The following is a 17,958-nucleotide window of genomic DNA, read 5'->3' on the forward strand; positions in this document are numbered from 1 at the left end:
GCTTATAGGTAGGATTTAGGGGTTTTACTGATAACTTGGGGGTGGCAGAGGTGAATCTTTGTAGAAAGGCAAAGGCATTTTGGAATGCCTGGAGAAAAGGCATTTAAGTCTTTGAACCTGAAATAACTCTGTATGTGTCACTCCATTCTTTCCAATCCAAGTACCTTTCTGATGATCCACTGCATCAGTCCCAGGTAGTAGAGCATGGACATCACCGTGCTGAAGAAAACCACGATGGGAAGGACCTGTGGGTGGTCATGAAAGTGGTCATGGGCTCACTCTAACAGTGCTGTAAGTCCCCCTGCCTCCTTTGCTTCCCCAGTAACATTTCAATCCCACACATGCCTCTGCACTTCCATTGATCAGCTGTCCTCTGTATGGTCTCTCATTGCATGTTCTAGACAGGCATGGATATTATGACGACTTGAGTGCACCCACCACAGTTCACAATGGCCATGGTGTTTGGAGACTGAGTCTTTGGGAAGTCACTGGGATTTGATGAAGGCATTAAAATGGGATGCCCATAATGAAAGTATTGGTGCTATTTAAAAAAAGAAGTTTTTGCAAGGCTGGGGATCAAACCTAGCACTCTGTGCTCATTAGGCAGGTATTCTGTCATTGCATCTTAAACCCCATTTTTAAGAAGAGAGATCCAAGCTATCATGCTTCTCTATCTTGCTATGTGATGCCCTCTTGCATGTTATAATGCGCCAAGTAGACCCTCAAAAACACCACACCTGATGCTGGATATCCTAGCCTCAGAACTGCAACTTAAGAATGATTAGTCTCAGCCAAGTGTCATGGCTCACACCCTCAATAATCTCAGCACTTGGGTGGGTGAGGTAGAAGGATGCCTGTGAGATTGAACCCAGCCTGGGCTACAAAGTGAGCTCTAGGTCATTCTGGGCTGAAGTGAGACCCTGCCTCAAAAAATTATCAGTCTCAGGTATTTTGTTGTAATAATAGAAACTGACTAATGCAAGTATACTTTTCAAAGAAAATTTGACATTGCTTTCTCTTCTATAATGAGTTTCTCTTAGAGAAAAAATGGGTCCTAAGAAATTTATAATACTAACTAGATCAATAAACTGAAAACTTATCATAAATATTCCTATTGTTATGATTAATAAGACATGGGCTTATTGGCCTAGAGGCACAGTGCTTACCTAGTATATGCAAGGTCCTGGGCTTACTTCCTAGCATTCCCCCTTCAACAAATAAATAAATAAAGTCTGTTTTTTGTTTTGGGAACATCTTAGAAGTATACAACACCTTGAGGAGGCTCCCAGTTAATTTGACCCTTATTTGTAGTAGTTGTGCAGATCAAAGCATGGCTGGTGCTTGCACACAGTGCTCTCTAAAGAAAGCCTGATAGGTCCTGGCATACAGTGTTGCTACAGAATAAGTATTCATTCTTTGTGTTTCCAAGATAATACTTCTTTTGTCTTTTACCTGTGCATTAACCAATAAGAAAGGGATTACAGTTCTATATCAGAGTACTGTATTTTCCAAGAGCCTGATGCTCTTTAGGAGCCTTCTTTGCCACTTGCATTTCTACAGGAGCAATTTCCACCTTATATAGACAGAACTGTGGGTTGAGTCTCCATTCACTCTTCTCTGTCTCACTCTTCCACACTGTCCCCTAGCTAAATGGACAGAGAAAGCAGCCACCAAAAGCAAAGAACGAACAAGGAGATTTGTGCAATATATATTTTAGAAAAAAATCTATTAATAACATATATCTAAAAACATCTTTTGTGTCACTATCCAGAGTCTAGTCACCATGAGCCTATAATGAGCCTTTGTGGGTAGGCAAACATAGAAAAGGTCTGGTTTACCTTAAATGCAAAGAAGTGGTTTGTGTATTTTTCACCGAAGACAAAAATAGCTCCAGCATCAGTGTACCCCAGAAAAGTCTGAGTTCAAGAAAGAGAGAGATAATTACCAGCTGTGAGGGGTGAGGCTCTACAGAGTATAAGGATGGAGGAGGACCCAGCAAACTTGTTGGGTAGATGTGGAAAGTTAATGTTTTCAGCATTATGCCTCCAGTGAATGGCATGGAAGCCTGTTTCATACTATGTCTGCATGTCCATGTCCTCCTGTTTCTGATGTTCAGTAGGACTTAAGCTAAGGTCAGTAGTCTCCTCTAGCAACCATCAGTGGTATACATAAGTGACACTAGTTACCATAATATGCACATGAAGCCTGTTTCTTAGAATCATGGCACCCCTTGGGCAGGATTATGGGGCAGAGGGATAAGGGGGTGATTCAGTGGACAGGACAGATAAGGGGTCACAGAAATCTTAATAAACTAGATAAAAGAATAAATGTAACATGAATGGGTATCCATCTAATTTATGCTATGGCTTTAAACTCAGGGTAAAATGTTGCAGATAAATAAAGCCATTTATAGCCGGGCGTGGTGGCACATGCCTTTAATCCCAGCACTTGGGAGACAGAGGTAGGAGGATCGCCATGAGTTCAAGGCCACCCTGAGACTACAGAGTTAATTCCAGGTCAGCCTGGACAAGAGTGAGACCTTACCTCAAAAAACCAAAAAATAAATAAATAAATAAATAAAGCCATTTATGAAATGTCTTGAGTATCCAAATGTCAATAGCAAAATAAAAGCCAGAGCATTCTTTTGAATCACTTACCTGAACTTGTTTGCCCAACCAATCAAAAACAATAAATCCAGGTGTAGTTCTTAGAATTAAGAGCCCAAGAAGAAATTGTAATCCAATTCCCCAGAAGACAGGTCTCCAGTAAACCTATTGAGGAAGGTTGGGGCCATCAGTTTTTAATATTAGCCAGTGTGATGGTTTGAATAGATGGTCCCCCAATATATTCAGTTTTTTATCTGTAGTTTGCATCTGCAGCCACCTGGATGGAGGCAGTGTCACTGGGTGGATCTTAAAGTGTGGTGGTGGGTTTCAGATTTCAATCTAAAGACATGCAAAGTGTGCCTAGCTGGAGTTCTTGAAGTGTGCTGTGGATTTTGGCTTTTAGGCTTGTGCTTCTCTCTATGCTTGAACCTGTGAAGGCAGGCCAGCTTCTTCTGCCATTATGGAACTTCCCCTAGATCTGTAAGCTTCAATAAACATCCCTTCCTCCATAACTGTGCTTGGTCTAGAAGTTCATCTCAGTGAACCTCAGTGAACCTGAAGCTGTCTACTACAACCAGGCACCAGGAAGCTGTGCTTTCAGAAACATCAGCAGACCCTTTTGGGTTGTAGTTACTGTATGAGAAAACTAATGCAGACCTCAGTATAAAGGAGAGGCCATTGCTTCATTGGAAGCATTCTCAGATGTGGCTGGGGGCGCACCAAGCAGTCACAATCAGAGAATTATACTAAAGAACCTCAGGGCTGCATTCACTTTCCTAAACCTATGTGAACCCTTCAGTCCTGGGAAACCTACAAACACTAATTTCTGATGAATAACAGACACAAAAAATAGCCATGGGAACATCAGGAAGGAGGGAAGGAATAGCTGTTGCTGTTAATATGCATACTTATTTCTCCCACCTGGAAAGTGAAAAGGCAGAATTTGATTCCTCTGTAGCCCAGGTGAATTGATCAATCTGTAAGTGAGCTAAATGAAAGGATGGGTGGCCTCTATGCAGAGATGGAAGACCAAGTAGATAATCATCTGCCATCATTCTCAAAGCAGAAATAAGTGACCTAAAACTCAGGACAAAAGTCACAGAGAATGTAGATGTCCATCTGAGCAGGACAAGTAATTTGGGCCCTATTATGTGAACTCAGTATATGGTTAATGCTTTTGCCTTAAGTCAATCAGGAAGGGCTACCAGAGTTTGCCATGTGAGTCATAGGTATGAGGTTCTGTCTCAGAATTCTTGCCCATTTCATGAGCTATAGGCTGATAAAACAAGGGTGAAAGTTGGATTTAATAGGAAGAGAAGTACATAAGGACAGATTTTTCAAGTACAAAATTCCAACTGTGAATGTCAACATAGAGCTGAGTATAGGAAATTTGTATCAAAATGAATGAATTTCTCTGGATTCTGTTTTTTTGTTTTTTTTTTTTTGAGGTAGGGTCTTGCTGACCTGGAATCTACTATGTAGTTTCAGGTTGGCCTAAAACTTACAGTGATTTTCCTATCTCTGCCTCCCAAGTGCTAGGACTAAAGGCATGTGCCACCATGCCTCGAATTCTCTGAATTCCTTTATTTAAAAACATTTTTTTGCTTACTTTATTTATTTATTTGAGAGTGACAGAAAGAGAAAGAGGCAGATAGAGAGAATGGGTGCACCAGGACCTCCAGCCACTGTATACAAACTTCAGATGTGTATGCCCCCTTGTGCATCTGGCTAACATGGGTCCTGGGAAATCGAGCCTCGAACCGGGGTCCTTAGGCTTCACAGGCAAGCGCTTAACCACTAAGCCATCTATCCAGCCCCTCTGAATTTTTTTTTTTTTTTTTTTTTTTTTTGGTTTTCTGAGGTAGGGTCTCACTGTAGCCCAGGCTGACCTGGAATTCACTATGGAGTCTCAGGATGGCCTCGAACTCACGGCGATCCTCCTACCTCTGCCTCCCGAGTGCTGGGATTAAAGGCGTGCGCCACCACACCCGGCTCCCTCTGAATTCTTTATAGATGCAGGGGACAGAAGTGGAGACAGCTGGATAGTGAAGAATCATGTTTCACTTGTATAACTGGAAATTAGTGAAAGTACTTTGGAAATTCCACAGTAAGTGCACCCTAGCCACCTTAAATAAACATAGCAAGAAATATCAAATACACTATTTCATGTCGTTATTTTGAACTACTTGTACTTGGGGAGGTTCAAAAAAAGACAAACACAAGCATTCCCCCTGCAAAAATGACCAACTTCATACTTACTTTGGTTGGGTGCTTGGAAAACAGAAATAGCAGGATAATGTACATTATGAGCCCACCAAATGACACCAGCTGCAGTTTACCCAACTTGGCAGTGTCGAGGGCTAGCCATAAAATAGCTCCCAGGATGAACATGCTCCAGATCAGCCTAGGAGAATGGAAGAAAATGGTGGAGTCAGTTACTTTGCTAGCTTGAGCACTGCAATGCTGGTAGGGCACACACCCAAGTACCAGAAGCTGTGCTTTCAGAAATCCCAACAGACTCTTTTTGGCTGTGGCTATAATACGAACCAAAGATGAAGCAATGTGTTTCGCTTACTCTACAGCTCGGGCCTTTCATAAGCAAAGACACACACAGACACACACACCTGAGGAGAAAGTGTGTTTCTTTGAAGGCTCTTTGAGAGATTCACTATTCTTTACTTCCTCTAGAGGAGAGACTTCTTTGCAGCTGGGGATTTCAACAAAGCTAAATCACAGTTGGGTTCTTCCTTCTCTGGGAAGTGTAGTGAATATGATGGCTGATCCAAAGGACCACTCTGTAGGGACTGCACAGTCCTGATTAATAAGGCTGAGATGTGTGGAGTATCCTGATGATCCCCTATGGGCCTTGATGGAGAGAACCAGTCTTGGGCCTATCCAGTGGTGCTATCTCAAGGGAGAGGAGGTCCCACAGAGAAAGGCAAAGGAGAAGCCCTGAGCAGTCACTGTGGGACATGGGTTCCTGGAAAGAGAAGCCAGCCAGGGCAGTTTCAAAAGCCCTTCCTCTCCATGGGGCTGGCCCATGCCCATGACAGGAAGCCTCTGTCCAATTCAGAACTGTTCTGGTCTTGATGTTCCCACTGGCCTTGAGGCTGGTCTATAAACAGGTCACAGGAGGAAAGGATAAATGCAAGCCAAAGTTGGAGGGAAATGGGACATTAGGTGAGTTCATAATGTTGGTGATTGTAGGGGATGGAACATCTTAATGTGAAAACTATGCCTATGATTATTATATTATTAAGAGTAAACAATATTTTTTTCATTTTTATACCAATACATTTCTATCCAAGATAGATAGTCTCCACTAAATAAAACTGAAGGGCTAATGGAAGGAAAATATTGGTATATTTTCATCACAATCTGTGGGTTGTTATTTTAATGTATTGGTTACACAGAAAATCAAGTACTAGTCTTCAACATCAAAGTAATTTTGGGGTGTGTGTGAGTATGGAGACCAGAGGACAACTCCAGGTGTCTTTCTTTAGATACTATCTAACATTTTTTGGAGACAGGTTTTCCACTAGCTTGGAACTCATTAAGTAGGCTAGACTTGCCTGGCCAGCATGCCCTAGGGATACACCTGTCTCTGTTCCTCAGTGCTGGAATTACAAGCTCCCTCCATCATGCCTGGCTTTTCTTTTCTTTCTTTCTTTTTTTAACATCAGAGCTGGCATTGAACTCAGGTCTTCATGCTTGCCAGGCAAGTGCTTTACCATCTCAGCCATCTTTTCAGGCCTCAAGGCAATCTTTAAAACTCTAGATTTTTTTTTTTTCTTGAGGTAGGTCTTACTGTAGCCCAGGCTGACCTGGAACTCACTCAGTAGCCCAGACTGGCTTCAAACTCAGGGCTTTCTCCTACATCAGCCTCCAGAATGCTAGGATTAATAGTCTGCACCCATGCCCAGCTTAAAGCTCTAGTTCTTAAAATATTATTTACTATTTTTGTACTCAGAGAGAGAAGGAATGGGCATGTCAAGGTATCTTGCCTCTGCAAATGAACTCCATATGCATGTGTCACTTTGTGTACTTTATGAGGGTATTGGGGAATCAAGCCTAAACTGGCAGGCTTTGCAGGTAAGTGCTTTGAAACACTGAGCAATCTCTCCAGTCTAAATCTCTAGGTTTTTTGTTTGTTATTTGTTTTTTTATTTTGTTTTTTCTTTCCTTCACTATTGTATTATTTATTTATATTATTTTTTCTATTAGTTTTGTACTCAGTGAATACAGTCAAGTTGGTACCATTGTTAGCCTCTTCCCTGTCCTCCCCACACCACATGGACCCTCCTTGTTGGGGTACATGGGGTTAGCCATCTGTTATGGGTAACAGGCAATGTCTCTGTGTATCATGACCTGGCATGTGGCTCTGAAATTCTTTCCATCCTCTCTTCCGCAAATTTCCCTGAGCCATGTTGGGTTCATTTTAGGTCTACTTCAGTGACAAGGTGTTGGTAGCCTCTGTGTCTGTGGATATCTGATTTGGTAGACGTTGATTGTTCTTTGTGTCAATCTCCTTCACCCTTGTGCTGGTACCAGGTTCACCAAGAAAACAGCACTCCAAGCAACTCATGGTCTAACTTACTTAGCAGCAAATAACCTGTCATGATGCTCTCACAGTGCAATAGTGGCACACAGCCATGGTGGGAAACCAACCGCTTTTGATGTGGCTAACTGATCCGCTCAATGGAACAGAACCCATAGCTGGAGCTGGGAAACAAGTCAGAACCATATCCAAAAATGAGCCTGCTCTCCATTATCAAGCTATCACCAATCATGGGCTACAAGAGGGCTTACACCTATAAAATTCTCTCTAAAAAAATAATGGTTTAGGGGCTAGAGAGATGGCCTAGTGGTTAAATGCTTGGCTGTGAAGCCTAAGGACCCGGTTCAAGGCTCAATTCCCCAGAACCCACGTTAGCCAGATGCACAAGGGGGCACACACATCTGGAGTTTGTTTACAGTGGCTGGAGGCCCTGGCACATGCATTCTCTCTCTCCCTCTTTCTCTATCTGTCATTCTCAAGTAAATAACTAAAAATAAACAACAACAACAAAAAAGAACAATGGTTTCGCTGCTGGGTGTGGTGGCACATGCCTTTAATCCCAGCACTTGGGAGGTTGAGGTGGGAGGATCACCATGAGTTCAAGGCCACCCTGAGACTACATAGTTAATTCCAGGTCAGCCTGGACCAGAGTGAGACTCTACCTCAAAAAACAAATGATGATGATGATGATGATGATGATGATAATAATAATAATAATAATAATAATAATGGTTATCTCATTTACCTGGTGCTAACTTTACTTTCCACCAGAGAATCTGCTTCTCTTTTTCAGATAGACACAGATCCTAAGGAGAGAACCACCCCATCATACCTCAAAAGGGCCCCAGCTGAAACTAAGAATAACTGGTGAAACAAGTAAATCTCTAGTTTTTAAGGAGAAAAAGGCATGGGAAGAATTGAGAGGATGAGATGTAGAAGGATTACTGTGAGTTTGAGGCCAGCCTGAATCTAATTGCAGTTTCTCACACTACAGCTGGCTGAAGATGGCTACTCTGGAGTCGAGGTCTGAATTACACTGATCAGGACAAAGATCATTATCATAGTCACCAGGACACAAGACGTTCTCAGAGTGCATGCTGTGCACAGTGCTGTTCATTGTGGAGAGTGGGACATAGGTTTTGAGGTCATGAGTTTTGGGAAATTCCAAGCACTGAGGGCCAAGTCCACACAGTTTGCAGGTGGCCTGGTGACCTGCAGTCAGCATCCTATTAAGTATTATGTTGACACTACCATGTGACATGTGCCACTCAAATTAGATGTGCTGGGTGTCCCTTCAAATGAAGATGCTGCTGTCTCAGGTCCCACGTGGTAACATGGGTCTAGGAAGCACATAAATGCCATGGAACCCAAAGATGAGATGTTGCCCACCATTCCAAAGGGTTGGGAAGCCAGAGCCACCCGCCATGCCCAGCCAGTCCCTGCAGCATAACAGGATCTCCCTGGCAGTTGCTTCTGGGGGTGGATGTTTCTCTGTAAAGACAGTTAATAAAAATCTTTCACAAAGAAAAAAAAAAGTTATTGAATTCACTAGTTGATAAAGAAACATGAATAATGAAACATCAGTTGGCCTAGCTTAATCAAACACCAATAAAAATGTTCATGCTTATCACACACTTTAAACAAAAAAGCAATTGAGTCATCATTTTATCTTGGTCATCATTTCCTATTTATAAGATATAGGTAAATAAATTAAAAAATTAAAATGAATATATTTATCACTGAATATAATCAATGATGTATAATATATATAAATGATTTTAAAGAGATTATGTGTAACTAATATAAGAAAAAAATGTTACAAAAAGCTCTTCATATTGTCAGCCATCTTCACAATCCCCACTATTTTGCACTTATAAACCAATCCTTTAAATGGGCACTGAGATTAGATTGCATCTGTGTTTCTGTTCCTTGAACCATGAAACAATTATCATATTGATCATGTTATCTTTCCACTGACAAGTTGGGAGGAAAGCAGAAGTCATCTGTGATGGTTTCAATCAGATGTTCCTCCATAAACTAATGTATTAGGAGTGCTTGGGCCCCAGCTTGGCAATTTGGTAGGTGGAATACTTAGGGCTATTATAGACAGCTCTCCCTTGAAAGACCTAAGATCATACTCTTGCTGTTGTTTTCCACCTGCTGTAGCAAGTAGGTGATGTATAGCTCATGCCACACCATCATGAAGTCAAAGTAAATTCTTTTTTTCCTCCCATCAGCTGCTTTTGGTTGGGTGTTTTGTCCTAGCAACAAGGAGGTGACTACAACATCATCCTTGCTATGACTAAAGCCTTGTGTTTTCCTATATTCTTAGCTAATTCTTAACATGTAGATCTGTAGGTGTCTCTAATGTAACCACAAAGGACATTATTAGGTTTTCTTTTAGACAGTTGCTAGCACTTAAATTAAGGAGCTTTGTAGGAATCTTTTACATGAGTCCTCATCTCTTCTTGGTCTGCATTAGTGAAGGCATTATGACTGCCCAGGAGGGTGCTTCTAGTACCAGTGAGGACAGTATTAGAAGCCATTTTTGGAAGTGTTGGTAAAGACTCACAACCCCTCAACTGCAGTAGGAGAACAAGTTGCATTTACCACTTTAGCCAAAACCAATGACTGCTGAGAAGCCTTCTGCCTGGAGACAAGACCTCACCAATTCGATGTTTATATTTGGCAATCAAGTGATCCCAGACAACAAAGAAGATGGTAGCCACGGTGATCACAAAAAGAGGGAGGGCTCTTCGAAAGTTTAACACACAGGCTGCAGTCACCAGAATCAGGAAACCTGTTCAGGAAACAAATGTAGACATTGAACATCATCAAGGCCAATTGTACTCCAACTTCCAGCTTTGATCTGGCTAAGGCAAGGGGAAGTTTAATCAAGAACTCATTGGATGTAGGGCTTCTCTGGTATAGTACTGGCTTCTCTGGGTGAAGTTTTGTCTTTTTGTTTTTCCTTTCAGAGCAAGTCTGTTTTAAATGTGTGACGAGCCTAAATCTTTTATTTGCCTTTAATTAAGTTAGGTGCTAAGAGTCTCTCTTCAAATGGAGAGAAGAAGGCCAAGCTCAAAAGAGTATGTGGCCTAACACAATGAAAGCTTTCATTGTTTTTCCTTTGCCAGCTGTTTGAGCACCAGCAAACCACTGATCTTGGTCATTTGCCTGTCTCAAACTAGTATCTATGGGCTTGAGTGAGAATGTTTACATTCTATACACAAAAGTCCTTACAATGAATTATGGACTCCTTTGTTTTGGAGAAAGAAAAAAAAAGGAATACATTCTCATCTTTCCTTTAGCCCAGAAGAGTGGGCCAGGTGGCCCTAGGCCTTATTCTGTATTTCTTACTGTTAAGCCTGCCAGGTACCCAAGCTGCCTGAATTTGTGTGAACCAAAGCACTCCCTTGGAACCATATCACAATAGCAAGGGCTCTATGAGCCCCAAAAGTAGGGTAGGTGCTATGGTTTGAATGTATCCCTTAAAAATTCATGTGTTGGAAGCTTAATCCTCAAATCCATGTAGTGATAATATTGGAGTTGAGACCTTTGGGAGGCAATTGGGATTATATGAGGTCCGAGGATGGGATAACAACATCCCTGATGGTTATTAGAGGCTTTAGTAAAACACAAAAGAGACAAGTATGCTATGTCACATGCTGGGAAGAAGCTTGTCTCCATGTTACTGTTAATCAACAAGCCCTCACCAATGTTAGCACCTTGGTATTGGACTTCCCAGTGTCCAGAACCAGGAGCTGAATAGACTTCTGTGACATAGTCTGTTGGACCAAGTTATAGCAACAGAAAATGCACCAAGGCAACAGGTGACTCAAAAATTACCTACTGGCCTCACACATGGGCCAGGGAAGCAGTGTGCATAGGATTCCCCTACTGAGACTCCTTCATTTACTTTCCTCCTTTGTAGATGACTGAGTGAGGGCCAGGGGCAGGAAGGGTTTATTTTCTTTCCATGGAAAGCTAATACTTGGAAGATTTCTGATAAAAAGATAGCATCATCCCATTGCCCCTTAGTATTTACCAGTTAATAAAATGCCCCAGATGATGTTTCGAAGAATGGTTTTATGTTTTCTATAAAAATTACAAACTGTATCATACTTCCTTTCCAAATACCTGCAACAAAAAGCAGAAAGGGAGGCAGAAGTGAACACCCAGACATGAAATACGCTGGCGTGCTATGCCTTGGTTAGGGTTTGTAAAACAACCAAGCAGATAATAAACACACTCCCAGAGTCATGCCTAACAAAATAGCAATGGGACATTTGTATCTCATCTGACTTACATTGGCCATGGCTTGCATTAGCCTCCACAGGCTGAGTGTGCCACACTCCGGGGGACAGAGCAGGAAACCATAGGAAGGAGAGTGCTCCTGAACAGAAGGATCAGCGATCATCATACAAAGACAGCTGTTACTGTGTGAAACTGTCATTGGTAGGTATGTGTGCTCTGGGATTTCAAAATGCTACTCTAGAAGATATTAGATAACTAAAAGTATTGTAAAGATTAAGTATCTCATGGTCTAATATAGAAAATGCTGATTATGCATCACCTTTAGTTGAGGGTTCAGTCATAGTGGTAGAGACTGACTTCTAGCAGGTACTAGAAGTATCCACTAGAGCACTGACTTTATCTTTTATTTATTTTTTTTCAAAGTAGGGTCTTACTCTAGCCATGGTTGACTCACTTTATAGTCCCAGGCTGGCCTTCAACTCACAGCAGTCCTCTACCTCTGCCTCCTGAGTTCTGGGATTGAAAGACATGTGCCACCATGCCCTGCTTTATCTGTTTTTTGTTTTGTTTTTTTTTTTCCAGGAAAGTGTGTAGTAGTCCATCACAGCAGTGTGACCCTATCAAGTAGAGTAACTGAAAATGGACACTTGGGTCATTTTCTTGTCTAAACTAAACAATCAGAGCCCTGGTGGTTGATTTAGTGCATTTCACATTAGTGAAACCTGAGGACATCTGACCACCGAAGAGAATTTCTCAGCCCTCTATGGATTAATGGTCTAGCCTACTTAGCAGCAGGGGCCCAGTCGCGCTCGCGGCGGTGTGGTGGTGGCAGCCGTGGTGGGAGGCCAGCTGCTCTTGATTCGCTGACTGGTCCCCTCAGCGGTGTGGTACCGGACCGGGTCTGGGAAACGAGCCTAGACATGCCCGGGCATGGGCCCACTCTGCATTAGCAGGCTGCCGCCAGTCGTGAGCTACAGGAGGGCCTGCATCTTTTGCATTCTCTATGGAAGGGTGAGGGTTGTCTCATTTGTCTGGTGCTAGCTTGCTCTCCTTTGGGGAGTCTGCTTCTCTTTATCCGGTGGTTGTGGATCCTGGGGAGAGAGCCACACCATCGTGCCTGGTGGTGGTGGTGGTGGGGGGGGGACCCATGCTGAAACTAGGGGCGCTTGGCAAGGCAGGCAGGGTTGCTGTTTGGTTGGTGAACCGGTACCAGCACAAGAGTGAAGGAGATCAACACAGGGAAAAATCAACTCCTACCAAATCAGAGAGCCAGAGCCCCAGAGGCCCCCAACGCATCACTGAAGCAGACCAAAAATGAACCCAACATGGCTCAGGGAAATTTTGCAGAAGAGGGGGCGGAAAGAATGTCAGAGCCACATGTTGGGTCATGATATGCAGAGACATTTATCCTACCTCTAACTGTGGGCTAACTCTAGAGTGCATGACCTATTTACCTCAACAAGATGGGGGGGGGGGCAGAGGGAGGGGGTAGGACATGGATGAGCCTAACAATGGTACCAATTGACTGTATTTGCTGCGTACAAAACTAATTAAAAAAAGACTAAAAGTAGATATCTGATCCACCAATTCTTGGCATATACACCAAGGAATCAACATTAGTACACAACAGAGATGCATGCATACTATGTTTATCGTGGCCCTGATCAATAAAGACAACTTTCAAATCAGCCTGGGAGCCCATCAACAGATGAACAGATAAAGAAAGTATGATATATGTACATAATGGAATGTTATTTAGCCATCAGGAGAATAGGATCATGTTTATATATTATGCTTAAGAGTACTACAAATTTTACTTCCACAAAAATGTGAACAAAATAAGTGTACATTAATAAAATATGCATGCTATAGCTAAGCAGTTCCTCCAGAAACACCTATGCCTAAGAGTGAAAAGATCTAGTCCATACACAACAGCCCTAGGAAAGCTCCTCTGCACCAAAATTCTGAATAAGTTTCCATATTCTTTAAAAACCTTCCTTGAGGGTACACATGCAAGAGTCAGGGAGAACTAAAATGTGAAAAGTTATGATTACATATGCATGTTGTTTTATATTGTTAGAAAGCACCCTTACTTTACTGAAACAAATTCTTGAAATTCCAGCTCTCTTTCTTGTTACCAAACTTCATAAAATATTGTTCTTCATATTGTAACTTCATATTGTTACTAAGAAAGTTTATTGCCTTCTCAAGAGATTTTCCACCCTCTCATGTTTTAGTAGCTTGTTTTTATCATATATATGCATATATATATATATATATATATATATATAATGTAATTGTAATTGTTATATAAGTAAGCAATATAAATTGAACCTAAAATATTTACTCCTCTTAAATGTAAGATTTTTACTATTAATTAAGTAAATAACCAAAGGGGGGAAAAAGACTCCTAAAATAAATGGTGGTTGAAACTCAGCTTCATTTCTGAGATGATAACTGTTCTTGGTAATACATATGCGACAAGACCTCCCACCCCTAATTCTGACTGCTTTCAGAGGTATCTTCTAATACATAGAAATAACATTTCCAAAAGACACCTAAATGTAAGTGAAATTTAAATAGGAGGTTAGAAGATGGACAAATGTTGTAATGTATTATAATAGTACTAGACAATCTTGGAGAAGTAATCTGAGGCTGAAAATTCCAAAAGTGCTACTTGCTTTCTAGCTGACTGGCCTTAGGTAAGTTATGTCTCTAAGCTTTATTTACTAGTCCAAAAATAAAAACAATCTTGCTTTAGCTGGATGTGGTGGCATACGTGTATAATCCCAGCATTTGGGAGGCAGATACAGAAAGACAGCAAGTTAAAGCTCAGCCTGGGATGCACATTAAGACCTTTCACAAATACCAAAAAACAAAACCCATACACAACCCAAGCATAAGCACAGCGGCTCTCCTACCCTTTGTGGTTTTAAGGACTTGAAACAATTGAGGGTACAAGATAGCAAGGCTAATGACTTGTTGAGCATTAAAGTACATTGAATTTTGAGAATCAATTGCAAACTGGACATGATGATGCATGATTATATTCGCAGTATTCAGGAGGCTGAGGTAGGAGGAATGCCATGAATTCAAAGCCAACCTCAGCCTCAGAGTGAGTTCCAGGTCAGTCTGGGCTAAAGTGAGAGTTTACAGAAAGAGAGGGGGGGGGGAGAGGGAGGGAGGGAGGGGGAGAGGGAGAGAGAGAGGGAGAAAGAGAGAGAGAGAGGGAGAAAGAGAGAGAGAGAGAGAGAGAGAGAGAGAGAGAGAGAGAGAAAGAGAGAGAGAAGTCAATTGCCATTGACTGATATTGGGAAGATGAATGAAGTACATTTGTGTAGACTGGAGCAATTAGTTGGTAATTTATACCTTTAATGAGAAGATTGTCCTAGGTGAATTTAACTCTAGATATCCAGTTTCTAGGGCAGCACATTGACCATCCTAGAACTCCATTGATTTTCTGGAAGTACTATTGGTGGGTGGGTGAAGTAGTGACAATTTCCAATGACTCATAATAATTTTTAACATAGATGAGGATTAAACAAACCAATAAAATACAGGGAATAAACAAAGGCAGGTGTGGCTATTGTATTGGTTTAAGCACTGTGTTCCCCCTCCCCCCTGCCTTTTTTATTTTCACATGTGTATGTGTGTGTGCTCTTTACTACTGCAAATGAATGTTAGGCACATGGGTTAGTTTTTGTGTGCAGTTTACAAGGGTGCTGGGGAATTGAGCCCAGGATGGCAAGCTTTTCAAGTGAGTACTTTAACTGCTGAGCCATCTTCCCAGCCCTGAACTGTACCCTTTTTGATGTGTGTCTTGGTCATCTTCTGTATCTTCTTTGTTTCCTGGAGAATCCTGCTCAATCATGATCTGATTGTGACCCTGGAGATCAAAATTGGAGTAGAGATGGATAATGAGAATCTGGGATTATGGACCCTTAAACGTCTTTGCTCAGAATTTGGGTAAAGAACTTTCAATGGGTTTTATTACCTTCTGTGCAGACTTTTTTCTCTTATAACCACAAGAAATTCAATATCATATTTATCTCTCCCCTTTCTCCCAGAGGAGCCACTGAAAATACCCCTCTTCTTTTGAAAAGGGAACAGGTTTGTACTTTTTGTTCCTGTAATCGTTTAACAGCATTTCTGTTCTCAGGCAACGACTAAAATGAGTTAATATTAAAGATTACATCTATCTTACTTTGCATTGCACCAAAGCTTGGTCTGCAGAATACATGCCTAGCCCTTCAAGAGCTGACAAACCTTCCTTTGGGACCAGCATCCTTGAGATTCAGTGGAACATTTCCTTTGTCCAGGTAGCCCTAGCTGTGATGACTTGGGAGTAGTATATACCTAGGCTATCTTTCATGGATAATTTTTCTGGGAACAGTGTGAGCTCTCAAATATTCATGATCCATTCTGTTTCCAGAACAACTTAGAAGAATTTCTTCCTGTCTTCATTCCCCAGTAATGCTTCAACTGATGAGCTGGACTCAATAGCAGGGTCAGCTGGGGAAAAAGCCTGCATGTGGAGCACTTCTGAGCATGTACTGACAGATATAATGCCAAATTTCAGCTTTTGCTTTCTGCCATATTCATATCCTCTGCTCTTTAAATTATAGTGTTTATCTTGCTTTGAGCCAGAAAGAGAATCAATTACACTTGTAGTTCAGATTCCCTTCATATTGTGAGGTAGACTAAAGAACTAGGAAGGCCAGGAAACAATTGGAAGAGGCTGAGTATGAGCTTCAGGTGCTGAGGGCAGGGTAGAGATGAGTTTTACTTATTTATTTCCAGCTCGCATTCCAACTTCACTAATAGTTTGATATTTGATTTGAATGACATAATCTTCTTGCAGTGAAAGCACCCCAACTTTCCCACCACCGACAGAATGTCCAGCATTACTCCTTTTCTTTTTAATCTTTTCTCACTGTTTCGAAACTACACATCAAGACTCCTTTAACATCCACTGCCATAGGATATCTTCATGTCAGAACACTGAAAGGGTCACCTTTTCTTTTTGTGGTCACTTACCCACGTCCTGCTCACTATGTGGCACCTATTGGATGGCCTTTGCCAAGTCCACCAAAGCCCACTGCAGCCAAATTATCTGCTACTCTGCCAGTACATTCTTGTTTACAATGGTACAGTATCTAAATTTTGTTTTGTTCTATAGTGAAACAATTAAAAACTAGACTTTTAGAGGAATTTTCAATTCATAGCAAAAATGAGCTGAAAGTGTAGTGATTTCTCATATACTCTCATACACATAGCCTCACTATCAACATTCTGTACCACAGTGGCCCCTTTGTTACTATCAATGAACCAATACTGACGCATCACTTTTCACCCAAGCTCCATAGTTTGTATTAAAGCTTGTTCATTGGTTCTGTGTAATGTCTGGATTTTGCATATTTCACTATTGCATTATCATTCAGAATGGCTCAGCGTCCTACAATTCTCCCCATTCACCCCTTCCTTCTCACTGAACCCTGGAAACCATTGATATTTTTACTGCTTCCACAGTCTTGCCTTTTTCAGGTTGTTGTATGGTGACAGTACAAGATGTCACCATCTCAGATTGGCTTCTTTCACTCATATGTAAGATTCCTCTGGTTCTTTTCATGGCTTCATGGTGGATGGAGCAACATTTCTTTATTTATCCATTCACTTACTGATGTATATCTGGGCTGCTTCCAACTTTTGGCAATTATGAACACAGCTGCTATAAACAGCTGTGAAAGTTTTGTTTCTTGGTTGAAGACCATTTAGTGACATGAACATTTTCCAATATATTTAGTGAGATCAATAACTAGAAAGTAATTGATGACACATGCATGTCAGCATATGTTTGCATTAATGTAGGCTAAGGGTGGGTTCTATTGTGTAATGATGAGCACTCTGGACTCTGAAATATGGCCAGGGTCCAAGATGCTAGGCATTGATTTTCTTTCCTTAAATTCCCCTCTCTTTTTTTCTTCTGTTGTGATAACTTTCCAAACTTAGGCACTTGGGATTACTTCATAAACACAGTTAATTACTGACTTTTCCTTAGCAGAAGAATTTCTTTAAATGAAATCCTATACCTTCTAAATACTTGTGTTTCTACCCACAAATTAATTTCTGCTGCCAGTCTTGATCAGAAAAGTTTCTTTTCACAGTGGGCTTTAGCAGGATGCATATTTGGCCGAAGTGCTGAGAAAAAGTGACTGTTGTGTGCTCAGCCCTAATTGGAACATCTACATCCCTCTTTCTAAGGCTCGGAGAACATTGTGGAAGAAAAGAAAGAATGTAAGAGCCAGAAGATGGTGAGGAGTGTTGTAGAATGCTGTTTTCTGGACATGACATGAACTCACAGCAGCTGTGGTTTCCTGCACAAGACTGTGCCTGTCAATATCCCACCATGCATGGGGAAAGGGACCCGAGACCCCACTCCTAGCAATGCTATTGGCAGCTAATGTCTGCTGAAGAAGGGAGAGTCATGTTCTTCATTGGTATAGATGTGGGGAGATTGTCCAGACTTCAGCAAATAAC

The 17,958-nt window shown here is 41.5% G+C and overlaps 1 protein-coding gene across 1 annotated transcript in view; it reads right to left on the reverse strand.

Annotated features, from left to right (window-relative positions):
• Slc28a3 (solute carrier family 28 member 3) overlaps window positions 1–17,958 on the reverse strand; it is a 72,732-nt gene that overhangs the window by 27,229 nt on the left and 27,545 nt on the right. Inside the window, exons 3-9 of the mRNA XM_004671001.2 lie at window positions 15,225–15,307; window positions 11,213–11,304; window positions 9,775–9,964; window positions 4,866–5,010; window positions 2,658–2,771; window positions 1,839–1,916; window positions 165–245 (exon numbers count right to left, since the gene is read on the reverse strand). Coding sequence (XP_004671058.1) covers window positions 165–245; window positions 1,839–1,916; window positions 2,658–2,771; window positions 4,866–5,010; window positions 9,775–9,964; window positions 11,213–11,304; window positions 15,225–15,307 — 783 coding nt within the window. The remainder of the gene's footprint in view (window positions 1–164; window positions 246–1,838; window positions 1,917–2,657; window positions 2,772–4,865; window positions 5,011–9,774; window positions 9,965–11,212; window positions 11,305–15,224; window positions 15,308–17,958) is intronic.

Source organism: Jaculus jaculus, chromosome 12 (genome assembly GCF_020740685.1).
Source record: "Jaculus jaculus isolate mJacJac1 chromosome 12, mJacJac1.mat.Y.cur, whole genome shotgun sequence".
Classification (NCBI taxonomy): Eukaryota; Metazoa; Chordata; class Mammalia; order Rodentia; family Dipodidae; genus Jaculus; species Jaculus jaculus.